General features: G+C 39.0%; 1 protein-coding gene across 1 annotated transcript; it reads right to left on the minus strand.

Moving 5' to 3' along the window:
- Positions 1–239: 239 nt before the first annotated feature.
- On the minus strand, positions 240–23,842 carry naa30 (N-alpha-acetyltransferase 30, NatC catalytic subunit). The gene is made up of 4 exons (XM_072268167.1): positions 22,733–23,842; positions 14,385–14,508; positions 5,052–5,107; positions 240–2,577 (listed from the first exon to the last, which is right to left on the minus strand). Exons 1-4 carry the CDS (start codon positions 23,477–23,479, stop codon positions 2,440–2,442), a joined length of 1,065 nt encoding a protein of 354 aa, XP_072124268.1. The 5' UTR covers positions 23,480–23,842; the 3' UTR covers positions 240–2,439.

Consider the following 23,842-nt stretch of genomic DNA (forward strand, 5'->3'; position numbering starts at 1 on the left):
ATATCAGGGGCCTTGCCTTCTATGGAATTATTGCTAGTGGAGAATCAATTAAGCCTTAGCTTTGTTTTTTTTTAGTTAAATTAAATTAGATTTGGTTTGTATTATTCTTACTTCAAATTGCAGAAAACAAAAATAACATCTGTACCCTTAGAAACCAGCAAGACCTTAATATTCCTCAGACATTGATGCCATTTCTTAACATCCCTAATTAGTACAAATTACATTCTGGCACAATAAGATTTTAAAAAAAGCTCCTTTTATACAAATTGAATCAGAGCCATCTAATTCAACATTTTAGTTTGACTTTGAACATCTCAGTACACAAGTTTCATTCCTCCAAGTACTGAAAACTCGGTGATAAAATGAAAATGTTAGATTTGAGTATGCAACGCTGTCACAGGATTTTCAGATATGGTCAATTGAATTAGTTCCATACGGTGGAAGCAATCATCAAAACAGCAATTTTATATCATTCAACAATCCATAAACAGATTCTTAAATACTGAGAAGCATTATAATCAACACAATTTCATCTGTATAAAAAGCTATCAGCCAAAAGTTTTAGAAATGTATTTGCTGAGTATATCTGGAAAATGCCACATTCCCAAGAGGAAATTTTATTGAAGTGAAGCTCATCTCTTTATCTAGGACCTTGACATTTTAAGATCACCTCTGAAAATGTCTATCAAATAAAGAACATCTCCAGAAATTATTTTCGTGGAATTACTGTGGCAACATTGAATTATTGATTAAATATCCTATACATTTTTAAACCACAAAATTTCAGACCTTAAAACCACTTTTCACTTTATTTACTGTATCTTACAGAGTATCTTACAAACATTGCAATTTCCGTTTAGCCCCTTTCCGTAGATTTATTCCTGCTCTTTGGAGAGTAGCAGAGATACTAGTGAATTCAGTAACATTTACTGACGAAACAGAAGTTCAATAATTCAACACAGAATTAAATCAGTGACATTGAACGGTTGTCCAATCTCATATACTATCCTCAACTCCAGTAAAACTGTGGCAATGAAATCAAGTTGGTTTATGCAAGTCCATAAGTCCAAGGATCCATTCTACAAAGTATGCTCTGCTCGAAACTCATCTGATGTTCAGTAACTGTAAACTTATGAATGCGTCAAATCCATTGTTCAGTGGCCATCTACCCTTCCCAAAAAAAATAAGGCAGATTGTGTTACTTATTTTGAAATGCAAAACAGTAAAGTTCCAAGTAGCTCATATATTCAAGAGTGAAAATAATTAGCTCGAAAAGAAAAGCTCTGCTGCAGGAGGATTGCAGACTTTGAAATAAATTTGGTAAAATGCACTTCAAATTATGTCTTTAGAAATGGCCAAGTTATGTAGGTAGTAGGTGGGGATCCTGCAGGTGACCTGCTTGCATACTAATACGGACAATAAAATGTGTCCCAATAACTTAAAAAAAATCCACTCTTTCATGGCTTTCAAGATTCCGAATCAATTCTTGGTTAAAATTGTTCAAACATACAATCTGCTATTAAAAATTCTATTTAAACCAAGAAAAGTGCATTATAGAGAATCAGCAAAATATTGTGGCGTGCAAGGGGACGGTATATCAACTATTCCACAATTTTTCAAAAAATAAAAAAATTTTTCACTTAAATTACCAGATAGTTCCCAAAGCAATAACAGCATTTTTTTTGCTGGGGGAGGGGGAAATCCTAATCATGGAAAAAGCAGAGTCACTCACCACCAAAATCATTGTTCAAATAAAATCACAAACTCTGCTGCAAGATTGTCTGGAAACAAAAAAGCATGCACTCAAACTTGAAATGAGACTTAAATGCACATCTATACAGGCACTGGCAGACGTAATGTTATTTTGTTGTTATGCTCACACATACACACGACTCCTAATATGTGCTTTCTTCATTCAGTAATCACTGAGGTACCAAGAATTATTACATGGAAAATTTAAATATGAAAAATAAAATCTGAAAAACAGAATTAACACCCTTTGAGGAGTTCAATATTTAATCTGGCAAATTTCTGAATGAAACGTTGGTGTAAATCCATGGAGAAATATCAACATACAAGCTCTCTGGAAGCCACAAAACATTTTCCACCAATAAGTCATTTGAGATGCTGTCTGCTGCAAATGACAGGCAACATTATATCGTTTCTCACATTCACTAAAGTGATGCATCTCAAAAATGTTTCATCTTTCTGGTATCACAGTTCATCCATGAATATTTTGACAATTTTGAGAAAAAAAATCCCGTTTTTTAAATTTAGCACAATTGCGCCATGCCATAGTGCAACAAATGTATGTGACACTCAATGGAGACACAGACAGATAAGAGCTGCATTGAAATCAAGAGCCCTATTGCAAAGCAATTCATAAAAAATTGCAGTGCATGCCAAAAGGACTCATTTGAACTTGTTCTTTTTATTTCTTTAACGTAGCCACAGTTTAAGACGCAATGCATCAACTCCATTTAAGTAGTATCTGAACAGCCTTTTGTCTCTCACAAATCCAAGATTTTCATAGAGTTTCAGAGCAGATTTATTTGTAATCTCAGTTTCCAGAACAACCTGTATTTGAAAAGAAAAATGGTGTTTAAATTTTACCAAAAAAAAAAAATCACATACACCAAACAGAAAGTGCATAAGAAATCATTTCATTGTTTTATTCTCCATCAGGTACAGACCTTTCAGCGATTGGAAAAGGGCTACATGGAGGGGTTTAGATTTCAACAACACTGTGGAAAAAGCACTTCTTGACAGCTCCCTTAACAGGCTCTAATCTCAAGATTTGTTTTATTGTACTGAATTTAATAGCCAGATGACAAGTTTCTCTTTACAACATTATTGATTCATATTTCCATTTTAAGCATACCAGTTAGTTCACCTTCAATCTTCTGTACTCAAGGGAACATTAATGAATTGAATGCAATCTGCTCTCATCACTTAATGCTGGTATCAATCTTGTGTTGTTCTGCCCATGGACTAAAGCTAACACATATTTCTTGAAAGCAATTTGAATTGAAAGCAGAATTTCAGACATGTCATGACCAAAACTATATAACCTAAAGCAAAACATCAAATTCTTGTATATAGGATTAATAACATTGTCTTTGTTGTTTTTTTACCTGTTGACTGGTTTTGAGTGATTGAAATACTTGAACATACAAATTTATTTGCTTTTCCAAAATTGTTTCCTTTTTTTAAAATGGTACACAAAAATGTCTTTCTTGAATCCTAAGTGATTAACTTTATACCTCACCACAATGAAGGTCAAACTATCAACTTAATTTCTATGCCTTTATCTCTTGCATTTATTTCAACTGCCAAACTGGTCTGTTGCTGTGCCTCCAAACTCAGTACCTACAGACTTTGATTTATATAATCCTTCACTTCAGAGAATTTGAAAAGTATTAAGATTTGAAGATCCAATGCAAATCCCCGTGAAACACTTGTCTCAGTTTTTAGTCAATTCCACTGGGGTAGTTCAAATGTCATGACAATAGATTTAATAGATTTAATCTGGGAGACTATACAGATAACACTCATGGACAGAAACTATTTAAAAATAACCACTTTTTTTGTTAGCCTGCTCGTGAGATAAGGTAGTTATTCTCTTAAAATGTAATTTATAGTAATCCTAATACCCGTTGATGCTTTATGATTACCAGTTAAAAAAACTTCATAAAGTGAAATATGGAGTTTAGAACACGCTTTTCGCAAATTATTCAGACCTGTTACACAATTTTCCTTTCAATTTGCATTTAAAAAAATTTTTTCCTTCCAAATTAAGCAAGCACCAATAGAAAAAATATTACATGGGTGTATCTACCTATATCATATTCCCCTTTTGCAACTGTGGTTTTGCACATTTCATAAAAAACTGAACTGGGTTTCTAACGCACTTGATATATTCAATTCTGTACAAAAATGACTGATACATAAAGTGTACCGAGAACACTTCTGGAAATAAATTGACATTAACATCTAACATCCTTTTAACTCCAACACATGTTGGTCTCCAATTTAACAACTGGATTGAATCTGGATTTGAGTAATTCAGACATCCCACCCTGCGAAAACTCATTTCAGGGAGGTAGGACCATCAATTTGCGGGAGACTCCTGGAACTTCCGGGAGAGGTGGGATGTCTGCAATAGAGTAGCTCTTTAGCAGCTAGCCAGCTAGTTTAAATAACATTAGCTATGCTAATGAATGAACGACACCTGTTAAACTCACCTCAACATGTCTTTTACAGTCTTAACCCACCATGGGCAATAGAAAAGTCACTGTTGCAAACAGTGCAGCGAGCAACACTGTCATTATTCTGACCCCTATTAGGCAGGGGTACACTTTAGTGTAGTCTGGGGTGACGTACGTTTCATATTTTCTTTTATTGGAACACTCTTGCTCGCTCTCTCGCGTGCGCTTGCTTTTTCCCTCTTGCTCTCTCTCGTGGTCGCTCTCTCGTGCTTGCTTTCTTACTCTTGCTTTCTCGCGTGCTCTCTCTCTCGTGGTCGCTGTCACTTGCGCTTGCTTTCTTGCTCTCACTCTGACGTTCGCTGTCTCGCGCTTGCTTCCTTGCTCTTGTGCTCACGCTCTTGCTCTTTCTCGCGCATTCTCTCCCACTCACTCTCAAAAAAATCAATTTCCGGGACATTGTATATAATTTGTGGGCATCAGGGAGCCACTATTAATATGCAGGAGACTCTCGGAACTTCCAGGAGAGGTGGAATGTCTGGTAATTGATTCTTTCAATTACAAAGTTCTGCAGGCTCTTTGCTGCATAGAATAATTGTAGCCCATTTCTATATTAGGAAAAGCAACCAGGATAAATTCCTCATAATTCACTCCATCAGTTAAAGGGAAGTGAGACACAGAGACAGGAAAACTGACTTTTGAATTCCAGTCAAAACGGTTAAGTACTCAACAGAAAGAGGAAGCAATGGGATAATGAATATGCAGACAGGGGTTTGCAAATAGTACTCCAAACAAATAAAATATTTAAATGTTAATAAAGCCCAACAGATTTTGCAGATTCTTTACCTCATCACAGTCACCTTCTACCATGGCATAAATTGCTTTCTTCACTAGATTTGTGCCTGCAAAACAAGGCAGCAAATTAAATATTCAGAAGCACAGAGGTAAATAAAATCATAAACTCAAACTCCCCAAAATCTCGAGTGTGATATCAGAACACACAAGGTACAGAACTAGTAAGTAGTGCTTAAGAGGTGCCATTCATGGAATGGATTCTACAGAGTTCTCTGATGGCTGTCATACTGCTAGAAAAACATTGGGCTCAACAGTTCCTACAAAGATGAAGCACAATTCATTTTTTAAAAAAACTTTGTACTTGGTTTCATCATGGCGAAGAAACAAGACAACAATCTATCCAGTTGAAGTTTCTTGCATGCATAAAATTAGATGGCAACTTTCAATGTTAATATTTCTAAAACAGCCACAAACCCACAAAGTACCTGGATGCTATTTTAATACCATCAGATTCAATAAAAACAGTTTACATTAAGGACAGCACGAAAAGTCAATTTATAAATGTGTTGCAGGATGTGTACAACTCTATTACAATTCTATAAGCCATTGGTCAGCCTACACTTGGGAGCATTGTGAGCAGGTTTGGGCCCCTTATCCAAGATGGATAGGGTCCAAAGAGGCTCATGAGAATAATTCTAGGAATGAAAGAGTTAACATATGAGGAGCGTTTGATGGCTCTGGGCCTGCTTTCACTGGTGTTTAGAAAATAAGTGGGGGAGGGGTGGAATCTCATTGAAACCTATCAAATATTGAAAGCCCAAGATAGAGTGTGTACCGTATAGCCTACATTATAAAAAGGGACTACTTTACATCGTTGCATGCGCTATTAGGTGCGTATTGATCTGTATGTGTGTGTCAAGTTCGGACTCTACCAGTAAAGAACCATGAAACTTAGTTCCCGTCCCCAGTGTTTTTATTAATAACATAGCCGTGTAACCAGGCCACATATACAACAAATTGGTGACGAGAGTTATGAGCCTACATCTTATCGGAACGCCACGTTTTAGCTGATAACGACACTCAAAGAGAGAGAAGGGAGATGAAAAGGAGCAACACACACATCTAAATGGAGTGCGCTCGTTGCTCTAGCAAAAAGGACACGCGAGTCAAGTGGAATGTGCAGTGACTGCAAGGAGTTAACTAAAAAGAATACAAGGAAAAATAGGACTAAATTAACATAACAAAGATGGTGATGATTGGAACCATTACAGCATTTGATAGTAACATTGAAAACTGGGTAACTTACATTGAAAGAGTGGCATTATACTGTGATGCTAATAGTATTAATGATGAAAAGCCAGCATCTTACTCTGTGCTATGACAGCAAAAACATACGGGCTGCAATGGAGGCTGACAAAAGGTTCAAGCAAATAGTAGACACTCTCCAACAGCATTTAAACCACAAACCACTGGTCATTGCTGAAAGATTTAAATTTCACAAACGGAATCAGAGGAAAAATAAAAGCATTTCTGAATATTGTGCTGAATTGAATTGCACGAATTATCAGAACATTGTCAATTTGGAGCTGGTCTATCAGACACATTGAGGGACAGGTTAATGTGTGGCATGCACTGTGAAACCACACAGAAGAGCTCCTGTGTGAAAAAGACCTTACATTAGAGAAGGTGCTGAACATTGCAATATCATTGGAAACAGCAGCACGGGGTGCTTCAGAGATGCAACAAAAATCTCTGGAATATGCTACGAATAAAATGTCACTGAACAGAAATGAAGGAAAGAAATGTTACCGTTGTGGGAACATGTCACATGACCCTGAGGACTGTTGGTTTAAAGACAAAGAATGCAGAAGCTGTGGCAAACAGGGCCACATTGGCAGAGTATGCAAAGCTAGTCAACAGCAGAAAAAGGACAAAATACAGAGAAACAAGAAACCCCAGAAAGGAAAATACAACAATGTACACAAAATGAAAGAAAGCAGTTCTGATGAAAATGACTCAGACAAAAGTGAATTGTCTTGTCTGCAACTTCACAGTGTGAAAGAGACAGGTGATCGAAGAGTAATATGGATCACTCCACAAGTGGCAGGTGTGAGACTGAAAATGGAATTGGACACAGGCTCAGCTTTAACAGTGATCTTTGTACACAACTACAAACGACTGTTTTCTCACATACCTCTAGAACGAACTAAACTACAGCTAAAGACTTACACAGGACAGAAAGTGCGTCCCAAAGGTAAAACTAAAGTAACAGTGACCTACAAAGACAAAACACAGCAGCTGAACCTCTATGTACTGAAAAATGGAGGACCACCGTTGCTGGGATGTGAATGGCTCAGGAAAATCCAGTTGGATTGGCACACCATCAAGGCACTAGTTGTGTCAGCAAAGGAGGGCAGCAAGGCTACATCTGAGACTGTCACAACTACTTGCTGGCTCTGAGGAAATGTTCATGAAAGGAATAGGAACAATTCAGGGCATGAAGGCAAAGATTGAGATTGAGGAAAATGCATGTCCAAAATTTCACAAAGCCAGACCAGTGCCATATGCAATCCGTCCTACAGTAGAGGCTGAGCTGAAAAATCTGGAGCAGACTGGGGTCCTGTCAAAGGTGGATTGGAGTGAATGGGCCACACCTATTGTTCCAGTGATGAAGGAAACCTCCAGCACAAAACCAGGAAAACCAAGCAAGGTGCGCATATGTGGACACTTTAAAGTGACTGTTAACCCAGTTCTCCGCACAGTACAGTATCCTCTACCTCGTATTGAGGCCATCTTTACTTCCCTGTCAGGAGGGGAACATTTCACAAAAATCAATTTGGCCCAGGCTTATCTCCAAATGGAAATCGATAATGCATCCAAGAAATACCTGACAATAAATACACACAAAGGACTTTATCAGTACAACAGGTTGGTGTTTGGAACAGCATCAACTCCTGCAATCTGGCAAAGGGCAAAGGACCAGGTCCTGCAGGGCATTCCAGAGACTCAGTGTTACCTGGATGACATCACTGTCACTGACAAAGATGACGACGAACATCTTTCTAACCTTGAACAAGTGCTCACCAGGTTACGAGAATATGGGCTCAGAGCTAATCGATAGAAATGTGAGTTTTTCAAAAAGGAAATCTCATACTGTGGGCATGTAATCAACAAGGATGACTTACACATGTCTCAAGACAAGACAGAAGTGGTGCTTAAGGCACCACCACCTGAAAATGTGTCTCAGCTGAGAGCATATCTTAGTCTAGTGAACTATTACCACAAGTTCTTGCCTAACCTGTCCACAGTCATACACCCACTAAATGCACTGTTACAGACAGGGACAGAATGGAAGTGGACTGAGAGCTGTGAGAAAGCATTTCAAGAAACTAAAAGACTCATAACTCCAGAAGGGGTGCTCGCGCACTTTGACTCCTCCTTACAAATCTGACCGGCTTGTGATACCTCACTCCATGTTATCGCACAAGTTTCCAGATGGCTCAGAAAGACTAATAGCCTTTGCCTCAAGAACGCTAACTTCAGCTGAATGCAACTATGCACAGATTGACAGAGAGGCCCTAAGCCTTGTGTGGGGAATCAAGAAATTCAGTCACTACCTGTATGGTCAAAAGTTTACCCTATTGACTGACCATCAGCCTCTCGTGTCAATCTTCAACCCAAGAAAAGGTGTTCCAGTGATGACAGCACAAGGGCTGCAGCGATGGTCTCTTTTCTTAGGAGGTCACATGTATGACATTGAACACAAGGGGACCAAGCAACATGGCAACGCAGATAGTTTGTCACGTTTACCGCTGCCGACTTCAGAGATAACTATTCAAATGGATTCGGCAGAGGTCTTTCACACAACAGTTGAACAATTACCAGTGACAAACAGCCTCATTGAAAGAGAAACACGCAATGACCCTATGTTGTCAGAAGTGTATGACATCACGGTAAAGGGATGGCCAGCGCGGTGTAACACACTGTTTCCAGCCTTCTCAGCGAGGAAGGAGAGGTTGTCAGTGTGTCTTGGAACACTAACATGTGGTTCACGAGTTGTGATTCCTCCAAAGCTATGCACCAGAGTACTGGAGGAACTGCACAAGGGGCACCTGGGTACCGTGAAGATGAAAGGTCCTGACCGTGCCTATGGGTGGTGGCCAGGAATCGATAAATAGATTGAGGACTTGACCAAAAACTGCTCTGGATGTCAAAAGATCCAGAACACACAACCACAAGCCCCTCTCCATCCATGAGAGTGGCCCTCATCACCATGGCAACGAGTGCACATCGACTTTGCTGGACCATTCATGAACTCTCTCTTTAATCACTGTCAATGCACATTCCAAATGGCCAGGAGTCATCAAAATGAAGACAACCACATCAGAAAAGACCATCACCGTTCTGAGGGCCATGTTCGCCAGGAACGGCATACCAGAACAAATATGCACAGGCAATGGAAGACAATTTGTCTCTGAAGAATTCCGAAGTTTTGTAAAGAACAATGGAATCAAGCACTTTACATCTGCCCCTTACCATCCATCCATAAATGGCTTGGCAGAAAGATTTGTGCAGACATTCATGGAAGCCATCAAGGCAATGGACAGTGAAAATCGACCACTGCAACACAAGGTAGACAACTTCCTCCTTGCCTATTGCAATGCAGTACATACAACCACTAATCAGACTCCAGCGATGATGTTTCTGAACAGGAACCTGAGGTCCTGCATGGATCTTCTCAAACGTGATGTACAGCGTGATGTGCAGAACAGACGGTTCAATCACTTGAATGCGAAATTAACACGGAGCTTCAGTGTGGGACAGTCAGTTCTTGCACTTGATTACCGGACTGAAGAGTGGCAGCCAGGTACAATTTCCGCCATAAATGGGCCACTGATGTATACAGTGGAGGTGGGAGAGAACGTATGGAGACGTCATGTGGACCAAATCCTGGATGCTCAGGTGAAAAATACAACAACACCTTGCCCGGACTCCCTGGACATAGAGGCAAACACTCCTGATGTGACCACATCAGCCTCATCCACAGATAAGCCTGTCATCAGGGCTGATGACCCACCTGATGTACCTGTGGAGACTCATTCCCCAAAGCAAACGTTTCAGGACAGACGTTACCCAGAGAGGCAGAGAAAACCTCCCCAGAGACTTGAGCTGTAAATGGGTCTTACACCAAAAGTTAAAAAAAGAAAAAGGCTTGTTATAATTTGATATTATTAAGTTACTTTATAATTTGTAAACAAATGGTAGGCGTTTGTATGTTAAGGGTAAACATTTGTTTAGCATGGTGCCCCAGTAAAAAAAAAGTTAAAATAAAAGGGGAGGAGTGTACCGTATAGCCTACATTATAATAAGGGACTACTTTATGTTTTAGTAACACTCGTTGCATGCACTGTTAGGCATGTATTGATCTGTATGTGTGTATCAAGTTCAGACTCTACCAGTAAAGAACCATGAAACTTAGTTCCTGTCTCTAGCGTTTTTATTAATAACAGTTGTGTAACCAGGCCACATACACACAGAGTGGATGTGCAGAGGATGTTTTCTATATTGGGGCAGTCTAGCACCAGAGGGCACAGCCTCAGAATAGAGGGATATCCCTTTAGAATAGAGATGAGGAATTTCTTTAGCCAGAAGGTGGTGAATTTTTTGGAATTCAGTGCCACAAAGGGCAGTGGAGTTCAAGTCATTGGGTATACTTAAAGCAGAGGGTGACAGGTTCTTGATTAGTAATGGTGACAAAGATTACAGGGAGAAGGCAGGAGAGTGGGGTTCAAGGGGATAATAAATCAGCCATAACAGAATAGCAGAGCAGACTCGATGGGCCAAATGGCCTAATTTTGTTCCTGTGCCTTTTTTTTTCCAGTCTTATTATAAGTGGTGAAAAATGCACAACTGAAATATACTTGGGTTAAGGGCCTGCTTAATCATTAGGTAGTTAAAGTACTAATGGTAATGCAAAAAGCAGCTTTAGACACTCATCTTACAAGCCTGTTCTTTGGAGAACACCTTTACTCGTCACTCAGCACCCTTCTCTTGCATTCTGTTTAAACAGATTCAATGGATATGAACTATACTGACCCTTTTATATAAAAAGTATTAATCTACACCCAAATGTATAGATAAAAATGAACAGAAGGCCAAATAGCACAGGGAAAAATATTAATTTTAGCACTGTTCAGCCATAGTGCAGCTTAGTAAAAGTATACAAAGAAACAGGTGGAAATTTCTCTTAGCTAGTTAACAAAAATCTCAAAGTCAGAATCCAAATGGACTAGTATAAATTGTCACATTACAGGCTTCAAGATATGTTTTAAAACCCAATTAACTTCGCAAAGGACTGATGTGTCCCCTCCTGGCGCACTTTCCAAAAGTGTTGCCCAAGCCTCACCCTGCATCAGTTTCCTGCATATGGACGCACAGATAGATGGAAAATGAACCAGAACGCTATCATCTTGAAATGTTAACTATTTTCGTTCAGGTAGCAACTGACCTGCAATTCCAGTTTTCAACTTCACATTCTGCAAGGTTTACTGCTGTTTACTCCATATTCTGAGGTTACATATTTTCATATGCATTACTGGACAAATTTGTTGCAAGCCACAATTTAGCAAATAGCTAAGATGTTCAAATTCCTTAATGATCTTTTTTCTAATTTACCATCCATTGTAAATTCTACAATATCTGGACACACAATTTAGACTTTGAACTTGGCAAAGCCAAATGGAACAGTTGATGGAGATCCATTACACTGAAATGCTTCTAATGATGCTAGGTATTCCTTTCCTCAAGTGGGGAAAACAGGCACAAAATGTACTCATCCTTTAATTTTAAGGGTCATCAATGGTCAGCTAGAGTTGTGGAATACTAAATGTTTCAGTGTACATTTTTTTCCTGACATTTGTGCAAGGACTGCATAATGTGTTGTATTCAATTTCAGAGGAACATTAATTTGTGCTCAGTCTGGCCAACATTCTTCTCCAACTAACATAACCAAAATGAATATATTCCCTGCAGTATCTAAATCTCCCTTTAAAAAGAGTAAAACTTCAAAATGATATATATAGTAAACTGGATACAGTATTTATGTAACTGGAAGTCTCAAAACAGGCAATTTCATAACCCAATTTGAAATTAGTATGCCAGACTCCCATGCAATTTTATACAAATGCTGCCTCCCATTAGCCCATAGCGCAACAGGTGGTTGCCCTCAGCCTCACACACATCTACAACCGGTGGCTGGTTCCAATTGTGTTCATGCAGTGAACTGCATTTCTCTCCATCTAGCCACTGTAGATCTCCAGAGAACCTGGGTTGAAAATGTATACTATCAAACTGCACTGCAAGATATACTTCAAAGGACATAAATTAAAGCAATGACTATTATGATCTTAAGATGAACAAAGGTCCCATTTGTTACAGAAAGAACGGTGTAGGTTTTCTGAGCAACTGGTCATCAAGGGCCAACAGATTTGATGGTTATATACCTCATTCCCTTGCTAATGATTCAGTTAATAATTAAAATATCAACATTTGTCTAATGATTACAAATTCAAGCAAGCATTAAACAAGTATAAGCATAGCTTTCCCACAAATGAATTTTCAGTATTGCTTTCCTTCCCATCTCCCACTGAATTGTGCTTTTTTAGAATATTAGGACCTAGAATTTCCTGATTGGACTGACTTCCCATCTGATGGATCTGTAGGCATCATGCAGATCTTCCTATAGCAATGAAGTTAATTCTCAGATAATTATTGAACATCTGTGCAGCACAGTCAAATAGCTTAATGAGGTGGAGCCTGGACACATCCTGCCCACAGACGCTTTTGACAGCCAACTATAAACAAAACCCCCAAGTTTAACTTGGTGTTACAGTCATCAGTTTGAATCTTTGTGAATGCCTTTGTCCTCAAAAATTAAAAACCTATTAGATAATACATTCAAAAATATTTAAAAAGCAATAAAATCCAGGCTTAGCTGGCAGAATCACCAGCATTATTAACTGTCTGATTGCAGAAAGCTAGCACTTTGCTGATGAATTCCCCAAGAGGTTCAGCGTGGAATCTAATAATAAAAAGAAATTGGGTATCACAGTTGCGCAGTAGGTAAGATTGCTGTCCCACTGACCCTGATTTGATTGTGAGGTTCAGTACTGCATGGAGTTTGCACGTTCTCCTTGTGATTACCTGGATTTCCTTTAGCTGCTCTACTTTCCTCGCATTTCCAAAAGGTACAAGGATAATTGGATAATCTAATTTACTCCTTGTACACAGAAGTGGTAGGAAAATCCGAGGTTAGTTAATGGGAAGCTGAGAGAGTATAGATTACAAGGATGCAAGTCCAAGTTCTACATAGTCTCGAGGGGCCATACTGCCTACGTTGTAAGGAAATATGAAATTCTTGATGAACTCCTTTCAGTAAGTTCTGGACTTTTCCCTTCATCTATATTTGCAAGGGGGTCTTAGTTTTCTGAATATTGTGCAATATCTAGGTTAATATGTTCACCCACTTCAGAGCCTATTGTTTACAGAGTTAACTTGAAATAGTAATGACTGCTATTTATATAAAACCTAAACGCTATATACATGTTTGCAATTTAAGTAGTTAAGTGAGAGTAAAATTAGGCTTTTATTATTTAAAGATATTTAACATCCTATCATATACCAAATATTGAAAGGGAGGCTAGGTATGGACAGAGATTTGGAATGCACACGGGATCTTTAATGTAAACATCAGAGGTCACTAAAGTGCAAGGAAATATATTCAGAAGGGACTAGATTATGAAATGCATAGGAGATTGGTCATAGAACTCAACTCTTGACAGTTCCATTCTTGTGAACTGTTCGTAATCTGAACAGTTCACAAGTTGAAAATAAGGCTGCAAACCATGTTTCCAAGCAGCAGGACCTGGCATATCTATCCTGTCAGTCTTCCAAACATTGATTCATACATATAGGCTGTCATTCATAAGCTGGTGAGGGTCTGCATAGGAAAGTTATAAAAAATGGAAAAGCAAAAATTCTGAAGTATGGAACCTTGGTAACTGAAAAATGCAAATGTTGGGACCTAAAAGGAGAAGGCAAGGGCAGTTGGAAGAATATTATGATCACTCAACAGCTGTTACGGAAAGATAGGAGGACAATACCTCGAAGCAATTTAAACAGAAGGGAGAATACATCACCTGGGGACCTGGAACCAAAACAACTTAGACGGTGGTCTGGATAAGTTCATTTATAAAAGGCAGACAAATCTCAAGGCGATAAGGATACAAAAAGAAGCCAAAAGAAAAAACAAATTCTATAACCGAATCCCCTTTTCAACTAAAGTTATTTTAAAAACTTAATTTCATAGTGATGTTGAAATCTCACCAATGCATTTTCTTCTATACTTGGAATCCACTGCTAACATAGCTATGTATCCTCTCCTGAACATCTTCTTGTGCATGTCCAACTTGCAGACAATGGCACCCACACACTCATTTCCAACCATAGCCTGTAAAAAACAAAACCAAAATCATTCCTTAAATGCACAATATGTAAACAAATACACACCAAGTGACCAAATTATTCTTTATCAATTTAGGTACAATATAATTAAAATTAATTGAAGCTTCAACAATTCTATGATGGTTGCATAGCAGTTAGCATGACACTATCGCAACTTTCTGGAGTTTGAAGTACAATTTTGGCACGGCTCTGTAAGGAGTTTCTCCACGTCCTGGTGAAATGCGTGGGGTTTTCTCCAGGTCCTCCAGTTAATTTCCCCACAGTTCCAAGACGTACCGTGTAGGTTAATTGGTCATTGTGAATTCCCCTGTGATTAGGCTTGGGCAAATCAAGTTTGTCAGGGGTCGCTGGGATGGCATGGCTTGAAGGTCCGGAAAAGCTGATTCCGAGTTATATTGCTAAATAAATAAATTCAGTAAGATTGAAATTTTTATCATTTAATTTTTAGTAAATGATGTTAACTCCTCCTGATTAGGCCAACCGTTTTCTAGTCTCACAGATTTCAGACATAAAGGTAATCTCTTCACAATGATGATCAACTTTAATAAATAATACACACAAAATAATCAATAGGAAAAAATAAAATTTGCTCAGCTTGAAGACAATTGCAATATACCAGAATAAAGTCCCACTTCTTTTTTAAATCCCAGATAGTTTCTCCATAATGTTTGATTAATCTATATTGCCACTTCCGTTCTTTCTGGTGCTCTTCAAAAATCAACAGTGGATTTTATACAAAAGGCTAAGGATAATGTTTTAGAATAGATAGGGTGTGGCACTGATTCCTACAATATGAAGAGAGCTTGATGATGTTCCAAGTAGTATGTGAAGAAAGTAGGTAGATAGTCAATTGAAAAATAATCAAGATGGGAAACTAAGATTGAACTCAACTAACTGTTGCGAGGGCCTCATGGACTAGCCACAAGAAGCAATTCTGAGACAAGACTGCTCCTGGATAGCATGTAGACTAGCCTATGAATAAAATACAATTGGAGGAATCAGTCAACATGCAAGATAGTTGCTGGTAAAGGGAATTGATTTGGCAGATGGAGAAAATGTGCCAGAGAATAAATTTGTGCATCATTTAAGACAGTGGAGCAGTCTATTTTCAAAAAGGGGAGGACTGAAGATTTTTGAATGAGTGAGGTTGGAAGACAGAAGTACTAATTCATGTAGATGCTAATACATTTGCAGAACTGAGGGACGGCTATTTCATAAGGAAAAAGCCTAGAAGAAATCTCAAAATAAAACTAAGCCTTAAGCATTCTTAAGATCTTTACGATGCCTTTAACGATAGGTAAAGGTCAGTCTACTAGGTGTATGCTTAGAATACTGATCAAGACAGGCAAGTTTCAAGACTCTGAAATGACAACAGTATGTGAGAAACAGACACCAAACTGAAGAAGTGGCATCAAGAATAAAAATACAAACTTAGGAACACAACTGGATGGACAGAAATGTTTTAACAGATATGGGAATAATATGAAGAGTATAAAACTTGAAAAAGGAGGTTCACATTGAAATTAATCCAAAATAGAAGTTATTGATTAACTAGTATACAGATGCTCATACAACACATCAATTAATAAGCTTAATAATTAGCTAGAAAACTATTTTAATAGCAAATAAGGTAATGGACATACAGTATTTAAACAAGTCAATGAAAGACATTCTACTGATGGATAGAACTTTTAAGGCAAGATGAAGAGCTTCGAAGTAAACACTGGATGGAATTAATAGTAAATGCTCAAAGGCAATCATACAGATTGCAGCCTAAAGATAATTGATAGCTGTAGGAAATGATTGAAAATGTGGACAGAGAACAAGGAATATACAGAAGTCCATTGGATGACAACAGACCATGTTCAAAAGATACTGCATGCTGGTTACTCAGATGACACTAAAACATCCTGAAGGAGCAAATGGATGAAGCTTGTATTTTAATTACATTCAGGAGGGGGAGCAATGCAGCATTATGAAAGGAAAACTGTCTAAAAAAAAAACAATATTTCTCTGAAATAACCAATCTTCTCATTAAAAGTATTGATAGTCACTTCTGCAACAAGTTATTCAATCAGAATACAACCTTAAAAAAAGACAAATTGTATTACTTCATGGAAAAATCAAAATCAAAATGAGAACTGAGTGTGTAACAGATGAAGTGCTCCTTCCTCTAATGCAATATATATGTTTCCACTAACTGAAGAACGAGTCAAGGGTACTCTATCAACCTAAAGAATCTCTACTTCTTCAGAAGAGTGAAGTAATTATCTTAAATCCTATTTTGAAGTCAATTAATTAAATAAATCTGAAACAAAATGCTACTATTAGTAGCCATTCATAACTACTGAAAATAAAACTATTCTGCTTCGTTAATATCCTTTAGGGGAAAAAAATCTCATCACTGTGTGATCCAATTTTATATGTGATTCTACACTCACAGTAACATGGTCAATTTCAACTGCCCTCTGCCTCCGAGGTTGTGTCACAAGCCACATAATATTATCAAACTCGACTAGCCAAACAAGAATACAACTAACACACATAAAAATTGCTGGTGAACGCAGCAGGCCAGGCACCATCTATAGGAAGAGGTACAGTAAATGTTTCGGGTCAAGACCCTTCGATCACTCGGCATCAAACTTTGCACTTTCTATAAGTCATATTAGACCTACATCGTCTTCATTATGAATACCCGGAGACATCAAAAAGTTGAGAATGCTAATCTAGATTGCTATCGTACATATATTAGAAATTAAAATCTGGTAATTTACCTTCCTTCCAAATCAAAGAACTTACAGTATAAATTGGAAAAGGCACACGAGACACTTCAGTCTAAACTGTCAATTTTCAAAATATTCATTTAGTCTAATTTTTATTGTTCAAATCATGCCAAATATACATCCTTTTGGATGCTAATAACTGCTAATAAAAATTTGATTAGTTTTACTACCTACCAAAAATTAGTGTTAACACTTCCTGATTCACCCAACTTGTTTTCTGGTCCTATTAATAAAGGTAATCAATCCCTTCACAAAGATAAGCATTCTGTAGCAAAGATCATCATGGCTTATTCAATGAGATTTACAGGAAGATGTTGTTTCAGCTTGGCATTGCTGCCTGTCACACCTCCAACGTGCCCTTAGGTCAGCTGCAGGGTCATCATCAGCCGTGGACCACCGCTCATTGATGCTTCACTCCCTTAACCCTGGTACATCTCCTGGTGGAGGAGCATTAGTCAGTCCCCCTATTTCTGTCCTTTCTTCTCAGCCACAGCTAAAAGCTGCCCTTTTCTGCCTGTTGAGCCAACTCTCTGGTGGCCCTCCTGAACCTTGCTCCAGTCACTGCCATATCACAGAGTAACGCTGTCAATGCCCCAGCTCCTACCTCCACAGGATAGATGATGGCCCTCCAGCCAGTTTCCTTACACTCGGCTGCCGGGTCTGAGTACTTCAGGCTCTTCCACTCATAGGCAAGCCTCCACTCCTCCTTCCCGTGGGATGGTTACCTCAATGAGAAGATTGTCTTGGCGGCTGTGGACCACAGTACTCTGTCTGGGCAGAGAGATGTGGTGGTGACTTCCGCTGGGAACTGTAGCTGTCTGCTGAGAGCTGCCCTCGTGCTCCACTCTTCGCTGAAGGAGCTCTTGGGCAGGTGCATTCAGCACTGTTACCAGCCTTAACACATGGGATGAGTTGTCATCCCACTGGGGAAAGGCTGCTTCTCGCATCCCACCTGCAGATCTCACATTTTTATGAGTAATTAAAACTGTCTTTCACATCTCTTTGCTTTTGACTGTATTGCACATTTTTTTTTTTGCAATTCTTTACACAATAACATTATGTTCCTTCAGGGATTTTTTGTTTCTCAAATATTCATATTATTTCTAACAAGATAAAAACACACAACTTTTAGAATGCCCAAACAGCACTTTGAATTTCAAGCAATTTTTATTTCGTTTCAGCGACCTGGGTTCCAATGCAAGCCTGATTAATGGGATCAAAGTTTCCTCTGAACCAGCAATAAGGAACTTGGTATAAAACTCTGCTCTTACTCTCCTTAATTCCACAAATTAGCAAGTTTACTCAGAGGTTGGGTGCATTTAAGCCAGTTTGTTCATTTTACTAATCTGGATACAAAGCACATGAGGACTGAATAGTCAACATATCATCTTAAAAGCAAATAACTGAAACATTCACTTTCTACCCATATAGATTAAAATGTTGAAGCTATGAAGTCATGCCTCAAGTTAATGATAACTTTCCATGGGAACTTTGTGTCCAAGCAACAGATGGTACATGCTTGCAACTTACAAGATACTTTACCAAACTTAAGAACACTTTAACAGACATCAAATAAATCTTTAATTAAACTACAGCACTGAACGTCGCTAAAAATTACTCACTAGAAAGTCTGAAAATTTATATTCAACAGTCTAAGTGGGTAAAGCATTTTTGGACCACGGCAGGAGGATTCGAGAGAAGTAAAATGTTACAGTTAGTGAAAAAGGGCTGTGGCATTTGAGGGTGGGGAAGTGTTTCTACTCTTGGCTATCAACTGGTTTGGTCAATGCAATCCCCAATGAGGTATTTAAATAAGATGATGCCTTCTCCTATGGCATTACTCACAGGGAATTCTGAACTATCAAATTCCTTTTCTTGACATGGATCCCTCCAATATTTGGAAGTGAGATTTTAGTTATTTTTCAGATGCGTTTCTCTCATTTCCTATACTGTCCCTGCAGTGTTTTATACCCACTCAAGAACAAACTGCACATAATATTGAAGGACTGATCAGAGCAGAGAATTTGATGCAGGTTATTTTAAGAATCACAGTTATGAGTCATATGTGGCATCGCTCTGCAAATTGATACAGATACACTGAGTGGTTCTGCTGGATCTCCTTTTCCTCCTTCAACTGAAAATGAAATGAGTACAAAAATTTGCAAGTCACATTGCAGCTGTATAAGGCTTTGATTTGGTTGCATTTGGAATATACTGTGCAGTTCTTGTGCTGTAATGCTTTATGAAAACATGTTGCATCATTCATGGTATGGATGAAAAACATCTGGAAGATGTTACCTTATGTTACCATGGTATCAGAGTCACCCAGCATGGAAACAGACCCTTTCATCCACTTACTCTATGCAGACCATTTACATACACTCTAACCGCATTTTATTCTTCACACCTTCCCAACAACGCTTTCCAGATTCTGTTTACATGAGGGACAATTTGCAGTGGCCAGGTAACCTACAGATTCACGTATTTGGGATGTTAGTGGAGACTGGAACACCTACAGCAAAACCCACACAGGCACCGCAAGGACATGCAAACTCCACACACAACACGCAGATCACAACTGAATCCAGGTTGTTGAAGCTGCAAGACAGCAGTTCTAATAGCGGCACCACCTGCCATAAATTTTGAGTCACAAACATAATACATACGTTGTTCAAAACAGATATTCAACTGTCACTATTAACAATATTTGTCTCCACAGGAAATAATTCCACATCAAGTTAATGAATTGTTGTGGTCACTTCTGACATGTCAAAAGCAACACATCAAAATGTCTATTGTTCCTGAAAATTAAAAAAGCATCCCTAAATTTGTGACAATGTTAAATATCCGATAAAATACAAAAAGAAAATGTTACCTTTCTTAAGTGCATTCACAAAAGATTTTGAAATTCACTGAGTGTTCTGACCAGCTGCATCACCATCTAATATGGAAATTGCAAGGCATCTGACTGCAAGTCCCTACAAAGGATTGTGAGATCGAGGTCCCTCTTCCACCCATGAGAGATATTTGTCAGAGGCACCCCATACATTAGGCCTTTAGTATTGCCAATGATCCTTCCCACCTGTCCAATCTCTTTGATCTCCATCAGGCAGGATAGCATTAGGGTAAGAAGTGTTAGAATGGGAAACAGCTTCTTCCCCAGACTATAAGATTATTGAACTCCTTGCTTCCAGCCAGGTCTCCTCACATATAAAGCACCAGCAGTGTTATACTGCTAACTTTTTAAACTTGTATTCTACATGCACTTTATTTGTTAATTTACTTGTGGTAATATTATTTTATGTGTTGTGTGTGAGTTATAGGTATTGTGTTGTGCACTTTGGTCTGGAGGAACATCGTCTCATTTGACATTTGACAGTATGGTTGAAAGGCAATAACTTGGAACTTGAATTATTAGTACTGCCACATACAAATTCCAATTTCATAACAATTATAACTTTTCAAGACAAGAAGAATTAGAAGTTTATATTTATCCAAATATCATGTCTGTATGCATCAGGAATCTTCCAAAGTTTTCATTTAATTTAGTTTCAAACAAAACTGAATTGAGTTGATTATATAGCAGTAAATTTCTGTATACAGGGTCAGAATCTAGGATCTACCTGCTATGTAACACAGTTATGGAATTACCAGGCTACAGTGAATAATAAATTAGAAATAACTTCTAGGATTGAGCAATATTAACAAATTAACTACAGTTAAGATCGGTGTTTCATGGAAGCTGTGGCTATGCCATGAGCAACATAGTGCACAAGAAAAACTCAGTTTCCATTAGTTCCCCTCCCAACTGTTTTTTTTATTAAAACAATTGTACCAAATTTATGCTGCTTCTGCAAAATATCCTTCAGAAGTGCTGCAGTTTAAGGACCTCATGAAAGGCCTGTCGAGACTACCCTGTTGGGTCAAAATCCAATTCCATTCGAAAGTAATATGAAAACTGGAACAGCTCCAAAGCTACCTGCTTCATCAGTGGAGGTGCCATGTTTTTAAACTAGGACATATTACTCAATGTGTAATGTATGCTCCCTAAACAATGGTGTCTTCTTTAAAAATGCTTTCAATTCATTCACAGGAAGTGAATGAATTATTAAAGGAATTGAGTAACAGGACAGTGGCAGTTCAAACAGAACAAAAGAAAAATTACACTTAGGAACGATTACCAAAACACATGAGAAATAAAAACTAATTTAAATAAACTTAGTCTGAATGAACAGCAAGCAGCAGAATTATTAAAGTGCACAAGCTCAACTCTGGATAAATTTTTGAATGTGACATTTGTTTTATGCATTTTGTTATTTATCATACAATAACAGATTTTTCATCTGCAATTAATGTATTAACGATTTTCTCAATCATATGAACAATCTCTGTGGCTATATTTGGATAATACAGTAGCTATGTTTTGTAACTATAGTACTTGCACTTCATACTACGTTAGACAACTGAAAAAAATCTTGGTCACTTGCAGTAGGAAATAAATGTGAGCTTGCAAATTTGAATCAAAAACATTGTTTCAGGGAAAACTAAAAATTCTGCTTAAAATGACTTTTCACATCAGTTATATCAACTACCAAAATACAAGGTACTTAAAACTGTAACATTACAAACATGCTAAAATTAGCATCCTCAAATAAAATTTAACAATGTATTAAATGCCAGTATACTTTATTCATTCCGAACACTACTGCAATGGCCTTCAACTTTTAATTTGGTCTTCGTATGAAATGGAACTAGGAAGTTAAAGACCAGACACATTGAAAACTGTCTTCTATGATTGAAGTTCAAAGCCTAGGTAGATGTAAAACTGGACGCATTGACATCAAAATTCCCAGCTACTGAGGGTGCCTTTCATAATGAAGTCACAGAATAGTAACAACTTTGCAGTTAATATTCAGCTCTTATGAAAAGGTACTCCATTCGAGGCATTATATAATTTGTCCATAAAAGCATTAAATCTATAAATGTCTAAAGTTTATACAGTTAATGAAACAATCTCGGAATATCCTATAGATTAAATGCGAGCTTGCGAAGGACCGCTTCTCAGTTTTCAGTTGCACTTCTCTCCCTATTTTGTACATACGGGGACTATCTAGCCTTCTTGGCCTAAGCAAGGCCTCTCTACCGGCATCAGGCTGAGGAGGTAGCTCAATTGCCTGCCTCTCCCCCCCCGGGTGTCCTTGCAGAGGGAATTGTATGGCGTTCACCGGCACGCCACGGCAGTCCAGAGGGACCAAAGTACTTTATCAACAGTCCGATTGAGATTTCGATTTAATTTGTTAAAAAAAGGATTAGGATATAACGATAGAATGACGATTTAAATTGGTTCTTGATGGAAAGTAGTTCACTTGACTAACATTTTAACATATATCCCACAACGACCTTCCCTTCCCCAACTACCACACTTACCAGAAAACAAAGCTGTGGCCAGTTGTGAATAAAATATCTATAGGTATAAATGGAATAGGGTTCAGACAAATCCTTCGTGATCAACCTCATTATATCCGGCATTTGCAACTCTGACTCATAGCCAACGTAACGTATCCTTTCGTTTGTGTCGGGCTCCTGCTGGGCATGCAAACTCCAAGCGGCTACCGAGGCGATCAGGCACGACTGATCCCCGTCATCCGGCCTGACACCAATCCGATCAAGTCCATCCCTGGGCATTTGAGAGTCGGCCTCAGCCGCCTCGGCAGTCCTCTGATTCGCATGGTTCACTTCGGGATTCCCACAATTGCTGGCGTCAGGTTTCCTTCTGCCACTTTGGGACAGTGACAGTCCCGCGTTAAACTCGGCGCCGGCCTCTGCACTGGAGACCCGGGCTGTGCGATCCGCTTTGTACTGGAGCTCCGGGTTGAGAATAACGCAGCCGTTCAGTACTCGCTGTTGCTGATGATGATGAAGGTGCAGAACACCCTTCTTCGCTCGGGTAGTCTCCGAAAAGGCTAGAACACTATTTGCCGGTTTCGGCCCAACTTCGTCGACACATTCCTGCCCCGAACCGTGCAAGGTGGCCTCTTGCTTCTCGCTGTTCTCTCTCTGCTGTGGCTCGGACAGCTGGCCGTAGCCTGCGGAGTGATTGAGAGCAGCGGGAAAGGCCGAAATTTCAGCGAGGGGTGGGGAAAGCACGCTGGGCCCAGCTGGCAGGTCCGACATCCTAAAGAGTGAAGAAATGCCGCGACAGCATGTGGGCGAATCAGCCAGAAGGGGGGAAACGCGGATGCAACCGCGGGTGAGGGGTTGGTGGGGCGGGGAGGATGGGGGGCTGGGGGAAGAAACTTGCTACTTGTTGTACTCGAACATCCCGAGGTGGTGGACCGGAGCAGGCCAAGCCGGGTTTGTCAGGTGAAGCCCAACACCGGCACTATTACAGGAAATAAAGAAGAAATAAGGGTCGGGGAGGTGAGAAAGAAACTGAAAACCGAGAGAAACTCCCGGCACAAGCAGCACCAACCCGCAGCCCGTCACTCGAGGCCGTATCCACTCTCGACCCAGGCACTGCCGTAAAGGAAATGTACC

The sequence above is a fragment of the Mobula birostris genome, chromosome 1 (assembly GCF_030028105.1).
Source record: "Mobula birostris isolate sMobBir1 chromosome 1, sMobBir1.hap1, whole genome shotgun sequence".
In the NCBI taxonomy this organism is placed as follows: Eukaryota; Metazoa; Chordata; class Chondrichthyes; order Myliobatiformes; family Myliobatidae; genus Mobula; species Mobula birostris.